General features: G+C 37.2%; 1 protein-coding gene across 3 annotated transcripts in view; it reads left to right on the top strand.

Annotated features, from left to right (window-relative positions):
- The window catches only part of LOC121856295 (homeobox protein PKNOX2-like), a 172,305-nt gene extending 148,398 nt beyond the window's left edge, over positions 1-23,907 (top strand). The window contains exons 4-7 of one of the 3 annotated variants that reach the window (XM_042351747.1): positions 4,498-4,939; positions 6,016-6,137; positions 7,670-7,889; positions 20,459-23,907. In XM_042351747.1, the coding sequence (XP_042207681.1) occupies positions 4,498-4,939; positions 6,016-6,137; positions 7,670-7,889; positions 20,459-20,646 (972 nt within the window). In that variant the 3' untranslated portion in view covers positions 20,647-23,907. Of the gene's footprint in view, positions 1-4,497; positions 4,940-6,015; positions 6,138-7,669; positions 7,965-20,458 lie in introns of all 3 variants that reach the window. The other 2 variants (XM_042351746.1, XM_042351749.1) reach the window with 2 other exon arrangements.
- Positions 23,908-24,135: the final 228 nt, after the last annotated feature.

Here is a 24,135-nt window from a genome sequence, read left to right as displayed (position 1 = left end):
GGGGGCTGGGTACATGGGGCTGGTACGTAAGGGGTTAAGGGAGGGCAGTGGGGCTGGCATCGTACAGGGGGGTTAAGGGAGGGCAGTGGAGCTGGCATCATACGTAAGGGGTTAAGAGGAGTGGGAGCTGGCATCGTACGTAAGGGGTTAAGGGAGGGGAGTGGGGGCTGGCATCGTACGTAAGGGGTTAAGGGAGGGCAGTGGGAGCTGGCATCGTACGTAAGGGGTTAAGGGAGGGGAGTGGGGGCTGGCATCGTACGTAAGGGGTTAAGGGAGGGCAGTGGGGGCTGGCATCGTACGTAAGGGGTTAAGGGAGGGGAGAGGGGGCTAGCATCGTACGTGAGGGGTTAAGGGAAAGGGCCAAACTGTGTCGTATTTACTGACCAAACTTCCTCCCTCTGGTCCGTTAGACTGATACAGGAAAGTTATCATATTAGTCCAACCTAACCTAACCTAACCAGCCAAAGCGTTATAGGTGCAAATGTCCGGTGGGGGGGGGAGGGGGACATTCTAGGCCGTGACGTCTTGGTTTAAAAAAATAACTTGGGATGAAATTTACGGGATCGAAACCTTTTAAGTCAGAAATGTGTGGGATCGAAACGTTTAAAGTTAGAGAACGCCTATGGAAAAAATAAAAACATTTAGGATCGAAATGCCTTAGGAAAGTTACATCCTGGACAGCAACACCGTGCGTGGGAGAAACGAACAACTTGAGTCAAAACGTACGCCTTTTTGAGAGGGAAAAAAACATTTGGAACTGAAACGTACGAATTGTCACAGAAGTTTTCCCAGGGGTACGTTGTGCCTCCGTGCCGTAGGCCTATTGCTGTCTCGGGAGGCTGTATGGGGGAGGCCTAGCTTGGTAGAGGGTAAATGTTTTTCTTCGCTGTACTGTTTATTTACCCCCCCCTGCAATTACGTGAGAGAGATCCCTAAATATCATCTCCATCACTTGCAGGATTCGAACCCAAACTCCTCGTCAAAAATTATTGGATATGTTCAAAGACCTCTACGGGATATTAATACGTGATCTTACTTAGTGTAAAACATGTGGCGTGACAACATACAATGATCAAGATGAAATAAATTTATAAATATGTTGTGTCTGGAGTACATGGATTGATTTGGTCTTTCGTATTTTTATTTATTTTGTTTTTTTCATGAGGAAGAGATAATATGTACAGTAGGTGCCACTAGAGCGCTCGACTCACTACCCATTATTGTACCGTAATTGGCTACAGTGACTGTCCGTGTAGCTCCTACATGGACCAGAAACCTTTGTATCTAGAATATACATAACATAAACGCGAGTATTTTAGTAAGGAAGTATGTATTAGCGGCAGTATAATGATATATGTTGGTGGATAGAGTCTATTTTCCCCGAGAGTGAGGTGTTAGGCAGCAGCAGCACCACCCACCAGGTACAGTACATGTAGCCAGGTCACGAACTGTTAATGTGGGCACGGTCAGCTGGCGGTGTTTTTTTTACCCCAGCTTGTCATGATCTTCCTCCTCTCTCTTAACTTTCTCTCACCCAACCCTCTCCCCGTCGCTGTTATATTGTCCAAGTTTTGAGGGAATTTATTTGGATTCATTAATTGTAGTTGACGTAGACTTAATCTTCCCGCTGTTATTTGTATTGACAGGTTTAGCGAAGTGATGAGAGTGCGCCTTCCTCTCCTCCCGTATTGAAAGGCTTTAAGGGGTTTAAGATACTGTTAGTCACCGTAAGGGCATCATAACTAACCGATTGTTATACTGTCTTATTAAACATGTTTTCTATTAGACAGGGTGTCGGCTGATGTAGTGATGGGGTAAGCATTAATTGATCCGGGCAGTTGTTGGAAATTTCCTCATTGCTTCATACTGTAATTTACATACATTTGAGCTCAAACTTCTTAATTATGATTTATTATGTATCTTGAGGTGTACTCCGATTAAGACCGTCAGCACCTGGGTCACTTTCCATTTATCTCCACCAGTAGCTATTTAATATAATCAAAATTAACTAAAAAAAATGTAAACATGAATTGATGAATGTGTGCTCTACCTTGAGTTCTTAACGCGGATTTATCCATATTAACAAGTCATGGTGAACGTTCACACTGTAATGGATATCTCACATGAAGCAGGCGTTGGAAGACATAATTCTTCAATAGAAATAAACAAAGAGATGGCAAGAATTAGGGTAAAAAAAGCGAGATATGGGTCCCAGCGCTGGCACACAATCTGGTTGACATTTACTTCCAGTACAGTGTGTGTCGGGTTTGGTTATGAGTAAGTAACTTGAAGCAAAAGTATATATATATCTTAGGGTCAAATTACAGAAGAGCTTGCCCAATTTATTAAAAAAAATTACTGTACAATTTTAGTTTCGGCCATACCTAATCTGACCTGACCTAACCTAACCTGACCTGACCTGACCTGACCTGACCTGACCTGACCTAACCTAACCTGACCTGACCTAATTAAATGTAGCCCAACCGATTCCCTAAATGACCAAAACTAAAATAATACCAAATTGACAACAAACTTAACCAGAAAGGTGTTAAGAATTTTGAGGAAGTAAATTATCAAGAGGTTTTTGGGTAAATATTCGGTATTATTGCATAACTCACCTTGTGTTGAGTACTGTTAATCTGATATGTGCAACCAATAGTTCAGACAATTCTAAGACATTTTTTCGATGACGTTTTAGTTAATATATAGGACTAACCCATGAGTGAGTTATTTTTATTACTGTTTATTTTCTTAGTATATTTTCATCAGTGAGTTCTGATATGATAATAATTTATTGTGGAACCCGCCAACACAGTAAATCACTCCGCCGCCCGGGGTGCATAGCCCTGATGCAGCCGTATCATCTCACGTCCAGAAAATTACTAAAATTTCACCATATTATAGTAGGTTCCTTCTGTATAATATACCAGGGGATCCAGGGGGCTTGAAGTAAGGAAGTTAGGTAAGGTTAGGAAGGTTTGTTTAGTTAGGTCTGTTTTTCATACCCACAAATGTTAAGTAATGTTCATTTTTAAAATATCCAATTTTTAACATATTTCCAGTGTCCACTATAATATAAAAGTTAGACTCCGGTGCTTTCATAAGTTTTTTCAATCAATTTCTCTCATTAGCTAGTCCTATATAATTACCGACGTTTCCCTTGCAAATGACTATATATATATATATATATATATATATATATATATATATATATATATATATATATATATATATATATATATATATATATATATATATATATATATATATATATATATATATATATATATATATATATATATATATATATATATATATATATATATATATATATATATATATATATATATATATATATATATATATATATATATATATATATTATATATATATATATATATATATATATATATATATATATATATATATATATATATATATATATATATATATATATATATATATATATATATATATATATATATATTGGGGGGGGGTCCGTATGGAGGTTAGGTTAGGTACTTTGGTAAAATTGGAGCAGACGGCTAACACCAGTAGTTCGATTTTCCGGCATCTTCGTGGTGTAGATTAATATAACCTTTTCGTTTTCTATTTTTCATTTCTTTTTATTCTTATTTTTTCGCCCTCTAGGCCCCGATGTGGGTTGATGACCTGTGCCCGGGTGGGCTATTCCCCGTAAAAAAGAAAAAAGAGGTGTTCTTTGGGTTTAGAAACAAAAATTTGATGATTGTGTTCCCAAAAAATACCCCCTTTTTATATATTTTGGTCAAGATGATAACATAAGATAGTTGCCTTTTAGATACAGACAATTGATCACTTGTATCATTTGTCTAAGATTTTCCTAAAAGGTACAGGTATTATTAGGTTCCCCTATTTAAATTATCATCTCCACCATAAAATACACAGGTGCTGTAATGAGAATTAAAGTTCAAGTCTGATTTTGGGTAAAACTGGGTGACCAAACTACTGTATGTTAACTTATATGAAGGCAAAATAAATAGGACTTGATTAAGATAGTTTACTGTACTATTATGTATCTTCACTGATTGGTTTATTGTAATGCAAAAAATATAAATGTGTTGTATCCAAATTATATTCCTTGACACAGTGCATCACTTTTTTGTTGTTTTCAAAATTACATTAATGCCCAAGTACTGTACATGTACTGTACTTGTTCAGCTATTTCCCTTGGTCAGTACAACACTACACATATGCTCTCTTGTTGGTCTTCCATCATGAACTAGTCCAGATGTTTACATACACTGATGAAATAAATCACAAGGTATTGCACATCACATGGAATCAGTGTGACAGTCTTGCGTTTGTGAAGTTATATTCATCATAACACAAAGACTGATACAATATTTGGTGTTTTCTGTGTTTAAGCAGATGCAAACTTTGTTAAGACTGTCATATTGTAGTATAAGCCATATAATATAACCTGCAGGTCGAGTATCATGTGTCCCTTTTCTTCAGGTAGTTAGCACCTCAGGACAGGTATTAGCGGGAGAGTATCTGGACGGGCAGCAGCAGCAACAAGCCGCCTTGTGTCTCCAGGTGACTCAACAACACCACAACCACCACCACCACCACCATCAGCAGCAGCAGCAGGCAGAGTATCACCAACAACACCACCACCTCCACCAGATACAGTCCCAGGAGCTTCAACATGATCAACTGGCAACCCCAAGTAGAAGTCCTCTTGGTATGGTCGCCACCACGAAGTCCACTGCCCTTCCTGGCCCTCCCGTCACTACCACATTGCCCACTACCATCGTCCACGTCTCACCCACCACGCCCACGACGTCCCTGTCCACGCCCGCATCACCAACCCTAATCCAGGGCAGCACTCCGCTCTCACAGATCGGCGCCCACCCCTGCCCTCCACCCCCAGAAACCAGCATCGTTAACCTGCTGGGTAAGATTTCACCATTTCCAAATCTAACTCTTGTTTATTGAATTTAATTTTTTCCTTTAATGTCAGCATTAAAACTCGCATTTTCTTTTTAATTTAATGTTGTGGTATTATTTACTTTTAGTACTGACTCAGATTACCCAAAGAATATTTTTCCCTCGAATACTGTAGTTACAGTAATTAAATATACCCAAAGATTATGTGATTGTCATGACATCAATATCCATCTTTGTCATTACTGGTGATGTTCCCCGGGTGTGATATGCCAACTCCAAGGTAGGTACTTGAGTGATGTTTACAGACCATCACTTGACTTGTCTGAATGTGAGATTTGTAAACTCCTCTTAAAACCAGATCTTGCTGCTCTAGTACAGTTGGAGACTTTTCCAACTGCTACACTCATCCTTGTCAATCCTTGAGGTGTGAACCCCTAGGGTATCGACTCATGAGTGAAGGAAAGAGGTGGGCTGGGGGTTGATGTGTGAGTGGGTGGCCAGTTATTGGGGTTGAGGAGGGTGTTTGGAGCTAGAAGGATGGGAAAGTTTTAAGGAGTTTCTTGTGCAGCTATAATGTAGTACCGTACCTGTATGTGTTAAGCATTGATATAAATACCTTGATCAAAACACAAATTATGCTTAGAATGTTTTGCCGCACATTAGGGTGGTATTCCCAGCTTGTGCTACGGGTGTGAGTAATGTATGCAGAATTATTTATTTATTCATTTTCTTATTATGCAACTTTCACATAATCAAGGGGTGATAGGAGGACGGCATGGAGCCTCAATATGGCGTCCTTTTATGACCGAGTGACTTTCACGACCCAATAAATAACGGCTGAATTTGATTCTGTTATTTACATTAACATCTTGTTATTAATATTATATGATTTACAATAAAATATACCCAAGAACTTGCCAGACTACCTATTAAAAATCATGGTAGTTTATCCCTAAGATATAACTTTAGCTGTCGTCATGGTACTGAAGGGATGAGTGAAAATGTCATAAGAATTAGCAAACAGTTGATGGTTAATTATGTACCTGTGTCAATGTGTTTGTGATATGAATTATTATTTTACAGCTCCCTTGACTCCCCCATCATGTGAGGAGGAGGAGGATGGTGGAATGCGACGGCAGAAGCGAGGAGTCCTCCCCAAGCATGCGACTGCCATAATGAAAGCCTGGCTCTTCCAACACATCGTCGTGAGTATTGTTCTTACATCATTAAGGATATTCTGTATTATGTAGCCTTTACACTCCTACATAGTTAAGGATATATGATGTAGCCTTGACACTCAAGTGGAACATACAGGAATGTAGTTATAGAGAAACCTATTATGCCATTTTCTGTCTCTTAAGGTTATACAGTACAGTACGATTTTGTGAGGTGGCTAGTTTATTGGGCACCCCTTTGCATTCTGTGCAAGACAAACTGCAAAAGCATTTACAGCGCCCAACAGTTCATGCCTGCCTTCTTGACCCGTGCATTTAAGGGCGTAAGTGCCAGGCCTGTCTGTAGGAGGGATATTGGTCACGAGGAAGGGGTGTTGGTGACCGCTGGGGACTGTGCTGTGGTAGGGGAGGCACGGTGGGGGTGGAGGAAGGCACATAGGCATTGACAGTATTAAGGGACAAACCTTTTAGTGTGAGTGTGATGACATGTGCGTCGGTAGTTGGAGCAACGAGGATGAGGTCGATATGGGACATACTTCCTGACAGAGATACATAAAGAAGTGAAAATATGAATAAGGGATGGCAATGACAGTGAATTAGAAAAATGGTAACGTATAAAGGATAGTGTAATACAGTACAGTACAAGTACTAGGAAATGTAAAGTTGCCCAAGTGGGAATCATTATGGTCATAGAAAGAAACTGTTAGAAAGTTCAATGAATATTTAGTAAAATTACCATACAAGTTTACATTGATTCAGCATGTACTGTACAGTATATAGACAACATAGGTATACAATTCATCATGTACTGTATATAAACAAAGCAGGGATAGTTATATGATGCCAAAGGAAACAGGGTCAGAGAGACCACTTTACTCTTAAACCCTTCTAGTATTTTATTTGCAGCCTTTATATACAAGCAGATATTTGTTCTCAGTCTTGAAAGTCTTTTCCTGTTATAATACTGGACGGAGAGGCTGGTGCAGACCCCTTGATTATGCACCATTTTGGCGGAATGGTAGTCCACTGGAGGATTGTTCCACCATGAGCCAATGCAAAGTGTACTCATTTTACTGATAAGGTTTTCTTCTAAGCAGAGAATTTAACTTGGGACTATTTACTTTCAGTGGAAAATTGAAATGTTCTGCTGCTGAGCTACAGTTAATGTATATCTAGCATAAAAAAACCATATGTCTCGGCCCACTGTTCCTCAATACTGCAGTACAGTATAGTGTATCTCCTTCTTGACAATGATAAAATTCTATGTAAATGTCTTTTTCCATCTTTATTCTCAACCAGTTACTGTATTATATTTTGTAATTTTATTTTTCCATCTTTCTTGATTATCAAACATGTACAGTAAGTCTGTATAGTGTATTTATTACTTAAGGTTTTATTCAATATTCTAGTAAGTTTGGTATGTTATTTATTATATTGAAAATTACTCAAGTATTTTATATTTATTAGAACATCACAACACAATAAGTCACTCACACTTTTATATAACTTTTAGTAATTACTTTGATACCAGTACAATAGTTAGTAATTTATATGTTTCACAGCATCCTTATCCTAGTGAAGATGAGAAGAGGCACATCGCAGCACAGACCAACCTGACGCTTCTGCAGGTGAACAACTGGTTTATCAATGCCCGACGTCGCATCCTCCAACCCATGATCGATGCCTCCACTCCTCCTGACCAAAAGACCAAGAAGTCGAAGGCCTACAACCCCAAGGCCTCTGCCACAAGGTTCTGGCCTGATAGTCTCATAAGTCTGCATGGTAAACCACAGAACAACAATAACAACAACAATACGGCTTCATCACTCGCTCGCAAGACTAACTTGTCTAACACGGGTACGTTGCATGGCTTTGGTGATTGGTGCTTCCACAGGCGTATGTCATGAAATATGGCTGATGCAGGTAGGAACAGGAATTATCCTGTTGGAATTGCTTGGTTGTTCATGCACAGGGATGTATGCTCACAGAGACTGCTTGGTTGTTCATGCACAGGGATGTATGAGGGAGTATTATGCTCACAGAGACTGCTTGGTTGTTCATGCACAGGGATGTATGAGGGAGTGTTATGCTCACAAAGGACTGCTTGGTTATTATTTTACTAGAATAAACAAGGGCATTAGTTTGATATTGACTAATTGCATGCTTGCCACTACACTGGGAAATGTTCCACTCACATGAACCTGCCTGTTTGCTCTCCCACTGGGACATGAGGAAATATTTATACTGTATAACCTACACATCCTGATATCTTATGTGTATCTATAGGCTGTGTAGAAGGGTTTTAACTAATGTTTACTAACACAATACCAATAACATTTCATTCTGTGTACCCGGTGTACTCCTGTATATGTTTTGAGAATAAGTTCAAACTCCCTAAGTAAACCGAGTAACCATATAGTATTATCAAGCTTTTTTATTTATTTTCTTTTTAGGTTAATAAGCTCAAACTTATTACCACACCTAATTTTTCTTTAATCAATGCAAGTTCAGGGGATTAGATAATTGAGTACTAAGCAATAGGCTGCTGGGCTTCAGTTCTTATAGATCTACAGTGTTTGCCTTCTGTTATTGTTGACTCCTCTTTGGTTACATACTACATCTATGTCTGTGATATGTTTTAAATTTCTCTACTATCCTTCAAAGAATATATTTTGCTTTTTCTATCATATCTTTTGTCAGTTAGTTTATCAGTAATCTATTCCTCTGCCAGTCATATTTGGAGGGATATCAAGTGTACATAAACTCAAAGATGAGACAGTATTCCCAGACAAGTGTGAAAAATGACATATAAGGCCAAAGACAATAAGTGAAATATACAATCATCATAGCTTTAATATTTCAGTACTGTATATAAAATGACTCTTCAACCTCCATATTGACTCACAGTGCTTCACATCAATTTGTTTATCTTTTCATGGTTCTTTGACTTTTACTGTCTTCATCAAGTAACCCTTAATTTATTTATTTGTGACACTAAGCACCAGATGATTCCGTTACTAGTTCAGTAGTTACTCTCAGGTCATGTAAGAATTCAAACTGTGAGTATGGTCATCTATCAGTATGACTCGAAGGATTATTTCTTGAACCTTGGGAAGCGTTATCTACAGGGTGTATGATAAATATTGATAGATTTTTTTGTAACTGGGGGGATCAAGGAGGGTGATGGTGAGACACTGAGGGTATGGGAGCTGTATGAAGAGTGCAAATTGTATAGGCAATGAACACGGTCAGATTATAGTCCATATGGGAATGCCCAAGAGTGTTTAAGGACATAAATTCACGAGTCGGGTAAGAGCTACGTTGAGAATAATTTAGCAAGTACAGGTGGAATGCAGGCAGTCCCTTACTTACAAACCTTCACTCTTTCAAACATCCCAATATATAGAATTAAAAATTCCAACCGAATGTTCAATAAAAAATATGTGGATTGCCTGTATACAGTACAGTATGTTAACTAAGTTTCAGAATGACCACTAATTTTAATACTATAAAAAAATGCAGAAATATTCAAGAGACCAACTTTCTTGATATTTACTTCACTGGAAACGAATGTAAAAATAGAACCAATTATTGTATTGGCGGACTAGCCGATCAGCTGATGCGTGCCAACAAAACGTGTTTGTCATAAGGATTTCATTAATCGAAGTTTTGTTCGTTAATCAAACTGAAAATCCTTATGGGAGCTAATTCGTTAACCGAAATTTCGTTAATCGAACCGTTCGTTAACCGAGGGACCGCTGTAGTATATGTTTTGCACCAACAGACTCTCGACAAGAACCTGTATATTTCTCTCATATATTCTACAGGTTGTAAGTTCATGAGTTAAGTAGAAGCATTCTTTATATAATTTAGCTAATATAAAGTTGAATGTATGTTTTATACAGGTAAGATCTCCACCTGAACCTCTGTGCAGTAGACCCTCATTATATTGCCAGAATGGGACCAAGAATTACTAAGAAATGGTGAATCATGAATTAGTGGTCTATGTACAGATATACCTCACTATTTGCAACCCCTTTTATTTGCAATTGATATTTTAACATCCCAATTCGATATTCACCAATGAATAATTACGATACCGTACAGTAGTATTTCAAACTGGGCGGGTTAGCCACAGTTCTCATGTTCCAATGTACAAAATGCACCCATGTAGCTCAAGCGTTAAACAAAAATTGGATACAGTATATTCTTGTATAGTCATTGGCCGTAAAGGTGGGACAAGATTCTTCGAGGCAGGTTGCTGAAGTTTGCTCTGTGGCCAACTCTAGTCAGAATTTATAAATTAAAATTTTTGAACTTATTATTACGAAATCTGAGGATGCATTTGTTACATCATGTGAACCGTTGGGAGAATTTTCTTTGGTAAAACATAACGTGAAACTCCTTCCTAATGTTCAACCCATATATGTTATGCCATATAACACGCCACACAGTAGACGTGCAGTTGTAGACAAACTTGGAAATAATATGTTAAATTTGGAGTCTTTGAACCATCCACCTTGTCTTGGCACTCACCATTTTTCCTTGTTTCCAAGATTGGAAATGAGATGAGACCTGTGGTTAATTATCGCCAAGTAAACACGAGCTGTGCCGGACAAGTATCCTATGCCTATCCTCACAGACTTAGTGCAGTCAATTGGTGATGGTAACCATGTTTTCTCTTCTCTTGATCTCCTCAGTGGTTTCTTGCAGGTGGAGATGGCAGAGGAATCGCTCCCTATCACAACCTTTACTACACCTTCAAGGCATAGTCAGTTTTGAATGATGCCTTTTGGCTTAAGAATGCACCATCAGTGTTTCAATGCCTTGTTAATGCTGTTTTTTGTGGCATGGTTGGTCACTCACTCTTTGTATATCTCAACAACACCATAATTTTATTAAAGAATGTTTCAGAACACATTAAGAAATTGGATAAAGTCTACAAAATTAGGGAAGGTGGTTTGTGTGTCAAATCAGTAAGTGTAAATGTTTGAAGAAAAGACTGCCATTTGGGGGACACTTGGTAGACTTTAAAGGTAGTCATACATCTTATGAAAAAAATTTACTGTCAAGAATTTCCCTACTGTTACTAATACAGATGAGGTGTGTAGTTTCATTGGTCAAAATAGTTATCATCGGTTCATCAAGAGATTAACCAAAGTTGCTGCTCCGTTGACTAATGTTTTAAGATGCCTCATTTTATTGGACAGTCACAAGATAAAGCTTTTAACCAATTTATAGAAGCTCATAACTGCCCTTGTACAGTACACAACTCACATGTATAAGACTAAGGGTAGCACTATGATTGTTTATTACCCTTGAACATGGTACTGGGAGGGGAGTAACAGAACTTCCCATCTATCTAAATTGTTTTAAATTTTGATTCGTTTATAGTGACATCATATGTTTATTTTTATTTATTATTTATTTATATATTTTTTTTTGGGGGGCATTCTTACAGTCCAATTTATATTTTCTAGATTACTGTTGTCTTATTTCCCCACACACATCTCTTTATCTAATGCAGTTTCTCCCTCCTGATTTTTTTGCCTGTACAGTACTGTGTATATTTTGAGGCAACCCATTCTCATTTCTTAGTATAGTGGCTAAAGCATGCGCTGTGTGATGGCTAAACTAATACTGTATGTAGAATTTGTAAGTAATTAAGATAGTGCTGTTTGATATTCATTACAAGATGGTATGGAGGTCATCAATATTTAGAATGAGAGTAATTGTAATATGGTATATGTCAGCTTTCCTTTGTGTGAAGAAAGGTTTAAATAATCATGTGAGGTAATTAGATTCATTAGCTTTACTTGTTGGTCTAAAATGTGCATAGTGTCAGGAAAGGGTTAATTTGACCATTGCTGATCAAGTATGTTAACAGGATTGGAAATGAAACACAATAAAGGGCACAGTGGTTAGGGAGGAATGAAGACACAGCACTTGATATTACCACTACAGCACCAGGCGGCACATTTATAACCGTAACATAGTTAGATGATGGTTTCTTGATATTTTGAGGTGAACACACCACACGGATGGGGAAAAAACCGAAGTGGTGGCAGCTTATAACGAAAGTAGTTTTGAACGACCTAATTCTACAAAAAAAGGATTAGTAGTACTGAAATTTTTTTAATGCTTTGCACTTTGTTATTATAGTATCCCATGACTCAGTTGGAGCTTTTACTGTTGCAAAATCAATTTATATTGATAAGTTGCCTAGCAAGCCTTTACATATAGGTTGCAGTGATGTCTGCTGGGAAATGCAGTTGAAATAAATCATACTTTCTGTGTAAGAACATGATTTTTATATTGGAATCAGTTAAAGGCACTTGAAGTAAAGAACTTTGGACTAATTTTGCATATCCATAAAAGGTACTAAAGTAATCTTGCCTTTGAAGCTGTCTAGTGTCTGCAGGGCCTTGGACACATGACAAGGATAAAACAACATTAATGTTGAAGATTTCAATCATCCACTCCAAGGAATTTGTCCAAAAGAGTGGAGAAACTTTCTTATTGTTTTATCTTCATTGCAGACTTGTCCAGTTCTGAATTTGCATTTATAATAAACATCTCACTGAGTACTGCTGCTTCTTAGAGATTATTGGAACTGCACAAGTTCTGAAAAGAGAATGTGCTAAAACATCTGCAGTATAACTAGTCTTTATTCAGGTTGGCCTTTTGGGCTAGCAAGAATACCCTGGTGAAACCTAGAACAGGAAGTTTTTGTTAGACATAATTCCCCAAAGGAGTTAAAACAACTTAACTTGGCATATTTTATACAATGGCCCTCAGCTGCACTATGGCAAGAAAAGTTACTATTAGATCCTTCCTGAATACGTTCAATTTTAAAAGCCTCTCACTGCACACCTGAAAGGTATGGAACCTTAATCTGATTAAGAATGATGTAGACATGTCCATTGTGTGAGAGCTTTTCTTAGCTCAGAAGATAATGGACAAGGGTGGTCGTTTTACCTGACTACCCAAGACCTGTTGAGCTGAAGAATGACTCTTTAAAAGGCACTATTGAGACAAAATTTCAACTTCCCTACTATGACACCCATTCAGTGTGATAAGCATATGGTATCCTTATAACTTTCATTGTAATAGGTAAAATTACCATTTTCTCTGATGAATTTAGTGTCCTAGGTAAGCTTTATAAATGTGAATCTTCAGTTTTCAGCCTTTTGTAATTCCATTTGAATTTAGACTGGTCATGTTTGCTGTTGTTAGAACTGCCAATATGACTCCGAGGCCAAGATTATCCAATATTCTAGATACACTAGACTGGAGGCACCTTACTTTTGTTTGGTAAGAGACTCCTGTGTGTAGAAAAACTGCCAATGGTACTCAAAAGAGCTTCTTTTTACCTTAACACTAAGCAGAAGTTTGAGCAGATTTTTAAACGATGAAGAACCTGAATTTGAGTTTCAGTAACAGGCTGATAACTTTGTCATGCCACATCAAACAATTTGAAAGGTTAAAAATGGATGCCTCCTGTTAAAGGGTCATGGTGAACCATATGTCCACTCAGCTGTGAATGAGTATACCTAACTTAACAGTTGAGGATGTGAAGGTGGTCAAGTTCAGCCACATTGTTGCCTTATGTACCAGCAGCATAGTGTGTTATGGTCACTCTGTCCCTAAGGGGCAACAGGCCTCTAGAATGTACTTTCATTGTTCTACCATAAGGAGTAGACAGACCTGCTAGATTCTGTAGAATCTGGTATCATATATAGGTTAAGAAGCATAGCACCTGGCAGTAAGGTCTTAAGTCTTTTGCCTAATAGGTTTGTGATATAACCAAAGGAAGATTTTGGCATTTTGAAAAAGCATACAGTACCACACATAGATGAGTAGTGGGAAAGGCTGGAATGATTGATAGTTACACTAATTCAAGTTATATTGTGAACCTTGGATGAAAAGAGGAATGTCCTGCATTCCCATGAAAAAAAAGAAGTGCACTGTGGGAAATGTTGACCCTGTCTGGGTTATACAGAAGTTTATTGAAGGCTGTCCATGATGTTTTGATAGAAGTTGTTCTTTTCTGTGAATAGTGCAAGAAGTTGTTCTTTTCTGTGAATAGTGCAAAGAAGTTACTTTAAATACCTGAAGGAGTATATGATGTCACTGATTATTAAATGCCTTTCTGAATGTACTGTATTAATATTGTAAATGAGATGAAAGTAAGAATGAGCAACTACGGAATGAAACCAAGACCTGACGGCAGACTAGAAATTGTTACATTTATTTTGCCTGGAGAGTGCTGTACCATTTTTAGTGTGGAAAGTCAAAGAATGTTAATATCTGTTTATTTTCATGGAATTTGTAGAACTTTAAAAAGTAGTTGTTGATAATGCCTTGCATATGGGATCGTGCCCTCTGTGCTGAATAAAATCGTATGGCATTACCCAAATAAATTATAAAAAGTGGTTTCTCTGTGGTAAAGGGGTTGTTTCACTTGTATTGTTAATAAGAATGGGGAAGCATTGAGTGCAGTAAATAAATTAAAGTATTTGGGAGCAGTGTTCAATGGGGAAGTAAATGGAAAAGCCAAAGTTGAAAATAGAGGAAGACAAACAGATGTAGCCCCGATAGGATTAATTAATGGAAGGATTGTTCAAGGAGACTCGAGGATCTTACCAAGTAAAGATAGAAGAACAACTGTAGGGAGTTTACACTTGAGATATTTTGTATGCCCACTGACAGAAATTTCTAATTGGTCTGCAATTTGTAAAATTTCAAGTCATATTTGTATGATTTTATCCACTAGTTTATTGTATAATACCAAGGTTATCATATTATCTTGACACACACAAATTTTAATGCTAACTTTAAAAGTTTATTTTGAAGAAAAAATCAAATGTAATATGTGTAGAATCAAAGTTTAATAAGGTAACCTACAATATTAAAATAATACAAACAACATGTCCTGTGCATTCATGTGGTACACTATGATCAGAGGTACGGGAGTCACCAGGAACACTGTACGACCTAGGAAAAAAATTCAGGCCTGGCTCAGGTTGAGTGATGCACTAGAAGATTAATCATATTTATTTATTTATTTTTATTTAGTTTTTGTCTTGTGAATAATACAAGACAAGATACAACCTAGACAACTCACCATCAGGTGGTTAATAAATTTTTTTGAATATTTGAGTGAGTTCAAAGTGGAAACACTGATGAAAATGGCACAGAATTTAAAGATAAATGGAGAGAATGATGCTGACAACATTAATGAGGAACATTATCCTGGGGGAAAACAAATCTTATGTCAGTGCCCACCTGCCTAGCTCTTTTTTGTTTTTCTTTTGTTTTTTCTTGGTCATTGTCGCTTCCTGCAATTAAATTTAAATTTAGTCTCGCTATATTTATTGCAGAGTCCAGACACAAAAGGTAGTAACAAATAAAACATTGCATCTCTCTGATTTCTATATAATCAGTCAAAATAATGAAAATTTGTTATTTCATCCGATTAGTCTGATTTTCTCTCGGATTTGTCTGCGAGTAGATCGCAGACATTCCTGTCAGTGGATGTTGACAACAATGAACCTAACTACTCAACATGGTATGCACAGTGTAGTGTTATGAAGTATTGTGCATATATGTGAACTCTAAAAATTGACTTGTATACTGTACTACAGTGCAGTAAATATACAAATTTAAGGTTATGTCCAAGTCCCAAACCTCTTTTCTTGTCATTTTCTGCACTTGTCTTGCATCACTATATTATATCTCCCAGTCTTTTTAGTTTCTGTACCCATATGTCCAACCCACAAGAAGACTATTAGGTAATCTTGTCTGACGTTTTTTTTTTAGAAACTTCACTTTGCTTGTTGTTGCTGTTGTTGTTCTTGTAGCCCCTGCTTCATGTGGAGGTCTCTGGACCTCAGGTATTCAGATTTTGTGTAAGTCATTGAAAGATTGTGTGTCGATTAAATGTTGGGTATGTATGCGAGTTGTAATATCTAGGGTAGTGTGGACAGAATTAATTTTAGGTGTTGGTATAGGTTGACAGAAGGATAGTGTAGTCTCGCATGACATTGCTCTAAAGTAGGGGTGTCCAGCTTTTTTCATACAGTGCCACATTGTAAGTATTATCTCATATCGAAGACCATTGTGCGAAGTTTACAGATAAATCTTTGGTTTTCAGGAACTTATTGTATTGAAGTAAAATACAACATTACATATTTATATGTAAAATAGTGTAAAAATACCAGAGATTTTAAGACCTTCATTTATTCATGTTGTGAGCTATATTATAGCTGGTTATCGTTTACATTTCCACTCAGAGTCGCCTCTCTTTAACATCTTGCAGCAATTTGTGTCAGCATTTGTTGGCTGTGTGTGTGTGTGTGTGTGTGTGTGTGTGTGTGTGTGTGTGTGTATATACAGTAGTATTCTTTAAGTGACCTTTATTGCGCCAAAATAGACTGAATACGGTTACCAAATGTTCCCCGCTGTATTAATGAATTAAATGTATAAAATTACAGCAGTGTGTGTCACCAAGAAGTACTGTTCCATGAAACTTCCCTCAGCCCGAGCACAGTACATGTGATGACAGGTCTATTTCGTAAACAGAACAGAAAGAGATCTGTTTCTGCTCAAGTCCTGTCACTCAGTGTTGCCATTTTAGGGCTTGTGTCACCAAATTTAATGGGTTTTGAATAATTAGATGACAGTACAGTACTGAATTTTGTCATTAGTGTCAGTGGCATATGTGACTAAAACCCAGCACATATATGGATAATTTTTTGATTGCCCACAAATATGGAAATACAAATTGTTAAATTATTTTGAAACAAAAAAAATAAATACTTAGTGTAAATAAAACTTAATGCTCTTCACTTCTTGGGTTCTCTTCTAAGTTTGTAATTGTGTTTTGTTTGTGATATGTACTGTACCTAATATTAAAAGTAGGTTGTTGTTGTCAGTACAGCATAATATTGTGATATATCCCCAGATATTATTCACCAACAAGAATTTTCACATCTACATTTTGCTTAAACTTTGTCATTATACAGTACTGTACATCTCTCCTGAATTTCTCGGCCATGTTCATAACATTTCTCTCTTTACTTTTATCTTGTTTGCCACTGATCGGCTTGTTAGCCACTTGAGCGATTGGTCACGTCTCTGACACGCACTGTTGGCAAGTACTTAGCAACACTCCCATCAGATTTGGTTCCTATGGCTGCATTCAGTCTATGTTGTTGCATGTGTCATATTCTTAGTAAACAGTATTCAACTCAAATGGTGAATCTGTGAAAGACTGCTTGCTCCTGTATACATCTGTGGCACTTTCTGTTTATGCGAGAGGTCCTGAAATTTCTTTTTTGTTTTATCAAAGCATGAAACTATAAAACAAAAGAGTGTGCAAGCTTATAGGCTGGCAGGCCAGAGAGTAACCTTTGGTCATATGTTTGACAAGGCTGCTCTAGTCTCTTGGAAGAATAGTTTCTGAGATGCTGGTATCTGATGGAGGTGTGTTCTGTGTGTGCAGTTTGGTTGGAGTCTTGGCATGAAAGAGGCAGGTTACCAAGTGTATGTGTGTTTGAGTTTGTGGATGTATGTTTAGGGAGCGGTAGTTGGGATATATAGTGTGTGGGAGAAATGTGCTGCAGTGCATTTTTTCCTTTTTGAAAAATAGGATAATTATTTTAAATTGCCAGGAAGAAGGGGATGTTATGCCAAGGCTTGAAATGAGTGACCAAGTATGGCAGGAATTTTTAATTCAATGTTCTTGTATTTAGGTAATACTTATGGTGGTTGTGCATCCTCTTATATATTCTGAGGGTTTTTAGTCTTATTGTTCGTGTGCTTTAGTAGTTTATAATATATTTGTTGTCTGAAGATTGTGGAAGTGTCCAGTGTTGTTGAGCTTGATAATCATGTTGTCTGGTATAAGGAGTGTTATTATATACTGTATTCTGAGGGTGCTACATGTATGTATGTTGACAGTCAGTGGAGTTTTAATATTGTGGGAGGCTGTTGCCAAGTCATCTGCATAGGAGACTGTGTTAAGTTGGGTGGTGGGGAGGAAGTCAGAAGAGGGTGGGGGGTAAGAACAGATGCCTGCCTGGTGTTTATATGGGTATGAGGTGTTTCTATGCGAAGAGATTTCACTTAGATGAGTCCCTACATCCAAGTGCCCCATATTGAGGGTATTCTCATTATGGAATCAACTCCTTCCACAGTTTTCGCCAGCTTGATTGAAGATTTCACATACTGTATTCGATGTTATTCAGCTTTTTGTTTTGTTTTTCATCCAGCCGATCCAGGTGGGGGATATAGCAAGCTTTTAAAATAGAAAGATGTACTTGAGTGGTTGGTTCTATTCTGAATACTAACTTTCCAAATTACAAGGGGGCAGTGTGGCTAGCATTGCACATACCGTATATACTCGTCTATAATCCTCCCTCGTTTATAGGTCGACCCACGTTTTTGAGGGTAATGGAACAACAAAACCTTCAGTAAAAACGTTCTACGTCCTATAAACCGAGGCTCGCCATGCCCGAAACACCGAGTGCCGAAGGCAAATTGTTTACCATTTATTATTACGACACTTTACACTGAAATGCGGGTAGTTTCAACAAAAATGTCGTTTATTTCCATTCAAGTATTTATTCAAGTCAATTAGGGGGGGAATATTATTGTAATACAACAGTTTTTTAACCGAAAACCATTCAAAAAGCGATTACGGTAACATCTTTTAAACGAAAGAAAGCGAAAGTCGTTGTTTTCGTCACGATTTTATCCCACTTTCCACTGTAATACGTATGTCATTTCAGCAAAAATATTACATTTCCGTGAATGTATTATATCAAGCACAGTATGAATAGAATATCATTGTAATATAACAGTATTTTAACCGAAAACTATTAAAAAGACGAGTACAGTAACATCTCTCGAACATCGGAAGGTTAGGTCAAGTCTTTTGTTTTCGTCGTGTATTTTATCCTATTTTACATTGAAATACATCACGTTTCAGCAAGACTACTATTTATTTCTGAGAATATATTCATTCAGGCACAGTTAAGATAAAATATACGTGTGATGTAACGGTTTCTCAACCGAAAAAGATTCGAAAAACACGTGTACCGTCTAGCTGATACGCAACAGCTGGTGGTGCATCATGCATCGTTGTAAACAATAGGAGGTTGAAGTAGATTACTGGGTATTATTTTAAGTGTGAAATATCGTAAAGGGTTTTATTACCGGTATTTTTCGTAGATCGACGAGAACTGTGATACCGTATATGATATGATAAGTTAGCCCGTGCTAAGAACTTCAACATAGACTACTGAAAGCACGTTGTAAGGTAATTTAGCCTGTTGTAAGTTGGTGAGCTTCATCTGCTGAAGGAACTGCACAACTTTTCATTACTAATTGGTACATATTTTACGTTTCCATTGTTTAATGGCAGTAAATGGTAAATATTTTTCATGTCCGAAGCTAAAAGTTGCTCCTCGCCCTTCCCGTCGTGCACGGGTTCAACCCAACAAAACTATTACCCACGTAGAGGTCGACCCACAATTTTTTGCCAAAAAATTTGGTCTTAAAGAGTCGAACTATACACGAGTATTCACTTCCTCATCTGTAGATTCCATGTCACAGTTTGGTCAGTTTCCTACAGATGACACTCCTCTAGTAGCTGATTTGGAAATGTGTTCAAAGTGAAATTTCATGGTTAATGTAAACAAAGGTGAAATGATGAAAATAAGTTGAGACGGAGAAACAAATATTAGTTTGAACGTACGGCGCGATACCCGCATACACGACGAAGAATTTCAGAAACGGAGTAAATGTTAGAATGAGTGATGAATTGATGTATAAAGTAGCAGAAAAAATAATAGGTGGGTTGAGAAATGTAAGAGACCATGTTAAAGGGGATCATTCCTTGTTTACAGTTCCTGAGCTTGTTCAGGCACATCACTAGTCATTTTGGTGACTAATTTTATATTTTATCATGGTTACTGTCCAATGTTGCTCTTTATCAGTGTTATGTTGTAGAACACAAACGGGGTTTACTTACAATCATAATCAAGTTGTAGTTACTGAACTTTAATAAAGGGAAAACTTTGAGAGGAATATGGTGTAGGCTCATTCAACATTTATTAATATAAATTACTGTGCATACAAACATTTATTAAGCTACAAGAGTTAGGTCATCATTCTGGTACCCTGCACACTGTTGTATTTTTCAACATTCCTCTGTGAGTAAGAAGTGTATCATACTTACATTTAACTAATTGTTTACTATCTGGTGCTTAAGGCCTTCAGAGGTTTCTTAATAAAAAAATGAAATGAGATCAAATTCTCATGGATCTAATAACCTCTATTCTCAGAAGTGACAGCGAGTCCCATATCCACGACAGGCGAAGAAGATGTGGAAGAAATCGAGGATGAGGAAGATGAGGAAAGAAGGAGAGAACAGGAGGAAGAGGGAGAAGAGCAATACAAGGATGAAAATGACTTCCTGAGACCAAAGTCAGAGAGCCCACTTCATGAGGAGTTGGATGTAGGAACTTTGTAGTGTATAGTTTCTGAAACATAATTTGAAGGTTTCTCTGTTCTCGGCAAGTGAGGTGTTGGTCAAACTTGCCTTTATATGTCTGTGTTAAGAACAAATTAAACTTGCTGCTGAACACTTCTATCTTCATATGTTTCAGAATGATGGTCAATCCTACCGTAACAACGACTCTTACATATCTGACAGATTCACCTTCACTTTCAAATGGCATTAATTTGTCTCACAAAAACAATCTTAAGATAAATAAATATCATATATATTAATGCTAAAGACAATATACAGATTTTAGAGGGTTTCTGTCAAGTTTACAATTATGAATAAAAAATATATGCACATTTAAAAATTTGATACCAATATATGTGTCCTGTAGTTATCTCAACATATTTTTGCTAAAACACAACTAATCGTATACCAAAGACACTGTACAAAAAATACATTAACTTACATTTTTACCATGTTATATGTTGTCCAAAACAATTGTACCTTCAGGAAAAAGTATCAGTTGATTCAAGTCACAAGCAAAGCACATGTTAATGTACTTTTTTGTGTGTATCAGACTCTAATGTAACATTACAAGAATGACATTTCCGTAAGTTTTAGATTACTGTACTCTGCTACACATACAGTGTTAATTTTAAAGTAGATATTTTGTCCTTTATATGTGATAAATACCCTATGAAGGTAGAATTGAAACCCTTATATACTTTTACCATGGCATTGTACAAACATTTATTAAAGTGTAATGATTAAGAAACATGATCAAGATCAGCTTTATGTGCTGCAGAATGCAGTAGTATCAGGGAGCCTGTGTCAGAATCTCATAGGGAGTGGTTATTTTATTGTTTGTTTTTTTACATGGCTGATATCATCCATTCACTTGCATAATATGCAGTGTCTCTCAATTAGAAATCCTGTAATAATTGTATGTTCACATTCCTGATAAAAACTAGTTAAACCAAATATCAAGTTCTTGACTCATAATAAGTGGTTGTAGATGTCAGAAAACCTACTTTGAGAATCACTGCATAAAAACATGAAAATGTTTGTATGTTAGCTAATAGTAAACTGAGCTTATGATTTACAGTGTAACAACGAATCACCTGATAAATAATTAAGATTGATTGTTAAAAGAAACCAGAAATACACAATTGAAAGTGATCAGATTTGTCCAGCCTTAGATATTGTATAAACCATAGAAAGTAAACATAAACTAGATTATAGCAGTAATCCACTGGGGCCAAATGTGGTCAATTATATGACCTCTAGACTAACCATCATCTTGCACTACTTTAAGAATTCTGACTTTGTCAAATAGAAACCTGTAATACCCTAGTGAGATTGTAAGACCAAGTCTTAGAAACCAAAGCTCTTCCTCAGCCCTATACCCTCTTCCTCCTCCTGTGATCTCAAGAGTGCCAATTCGCCGCCGGGGTTCCTCATCACGAGCTACAACAGCAGAAACGAACTACTACGACGAAGTGACCGACACTCGGCGTATGCCTCGAGAGACTATCGTGGCATAAACTAAAATAATGTGTGGAACTAGCTAACTGTGATGTATTCCCACGACAAAGGGGTTACGTGAACAATGAAGTGAGAGCAGGATGCCGATACGAGTGTCGAAAATCATCGCGAGTTTCGAGCACAAGGGAACCAAAGAATCCTCATTCATCTCGTGAGAATCAGATTCTTAGTCTGAGATATTTGTAAAGATACTCCCTGTATAAAGGAAGAGATTTTATTTTCAGAAATCATCAAGACTTCATTTACGAATTCAGGTATCTGTAACGAAGTATACGATGCTGTGCAACCGATCTTATACGTTAGGTATACGACTACACAGTTTAAGTAGGTTATATGTAATGTTAGGGGCTAGTATGTAATATGATTATTAGTTACAGAATCCCTTCCATTTATAATAAATCCCTCAGTACATATTATCCTGCGTACATACAAATGAATATTCTTTGGTTCCATGTGTTTTTAATTTAAAAAGAAGTGTCCCCAAAAGTATACCTTTGTGGAAGCGTGGTAGTGAGCCCTATCCCATTTTCTAAGGTGGAAAAAAGACCAGATATTTCCATTTTCTGTGGTGACGTGACCCTTACCTGAATAATTTGTGACCCAGAAAATATTTAGTGGTGACCCAAATGTTGAAAACTTGAACCTTGTAGTGACCTTGCCTGCCCTTAATGTACCTGGAGACCGTGCTTGATGAACTGGCCATTATGGTCCTTAACTAGCCAGCCATCACGGACACTAACGAGCTTGTTGCGCGCCCGTGTTTATAGCAACGTTTTGAAAGGAAAATGTGTAAAAAAAAAAAAGTCCAAAAAGATATTCATGTTACTTCTTCTAAAAGCATTTTATTGGTGACGTATTTGGCTATTTGTGTGCTTTTGCGTGTTTGTTTAGGAATATGCGACGTAACGAGTGACTCGGAGTCATAAGCGAGGGTACTTTAAGGCTAATTTACCCAGAGCCTTAAGTGTTCCTTCCAGAAGACTCTGTCACTTTGAATACGACACATATGATAACATGAAAGGTGCATACTTTTAAGCACAATATGATATGCATAATTCTGTGATAATTTTTCATGTGATCTTTTCTCTTTTTCTATTTAATTGCAACGAACAAACGAAAGCAATAATATGCAAACGGGACTGCAAAGTCAAAAAATCAAACAATAGCTGCGCCAAGCGTACTTAGTTTAATATGGATTCTTTTGAGAGTTAATGAGGTGACTGGAGGACAATTTCATTCAAGGCCAGGACAAAACAGCACTAGTTCAAGTAGTCACATTCTGTACTTAAGTTTCATCCTTTGTACAACATAGGGAACTGAGTTACAAGAATGTTTTTGAATAATGTACTGTACTAGGAAAAGATATTTTAATGAATAATACATTTGTATGAAAATTTCTAGCTGTCATGAACTTTCTTCCAATTTACACATTAGTGCAATTTATCATATATCCAGACATTTAATTAAATATCTCCCTCCAGTTGCCTCATTCCCATTGTTTCAGCACAACGATGCCAACAAGGACGCTGGTTGAACTTCCCAAGGGTAATTATCCAGTTTCTGAGATTTTCAGCACGACTTTCTCCGTTGTTGTGATAGGAGGTCCACACTTTGAGAATCCCATAAAGTTGATAATTACTGTATCCTCTATTTTCCTGAGGCCAGTTCACTTGTTACATTCCATATTACTTGCAGTTGTCCTTCTTACCCTCATGAGCATTAAGTAAAGTATCCTGGTTACATGTGTGTTTTAATATACCTTTGATTATACTACTGTACTTAACACTTTGGTTCCAAGATGGGTGACTAAAGGGTTAGCCATGGGTGTCTCAGGTAGTAGGTATTAGTACGACGAAGCTTTAAAAGGTAATGCAAGTCAAGGTTTCATAAGAGCAACTACACAATTCAGTGTATGGCAGTGCAACTTTGGCTTGTGTGGACATTTACATTGTTGATGTGTGAGGTTTT

The sequence above is a fragment of the Homarus americanus genome, unplaced genomic scaffold (assembly GCF_018991925.1).
Source record: "Homarus americanus isolate GMGI-L3 unplaced genomic scaffold, GMGI_Hamer_2.0 scaffold48220, whole genome shotgun sequence".
In the NCBI taxonomy this organism is placed as follows: domain Eukaryota; kingdom Metazoa; phylum Arthropoda; class Malacostraca; order Decapoda; family Nephropidae; genus Homarus; species Homarus americanus.
Note: the sequence above shows the minus strand (reverse complement) of the source record. Positions and strands in the feature narration are given on the sequence as shown.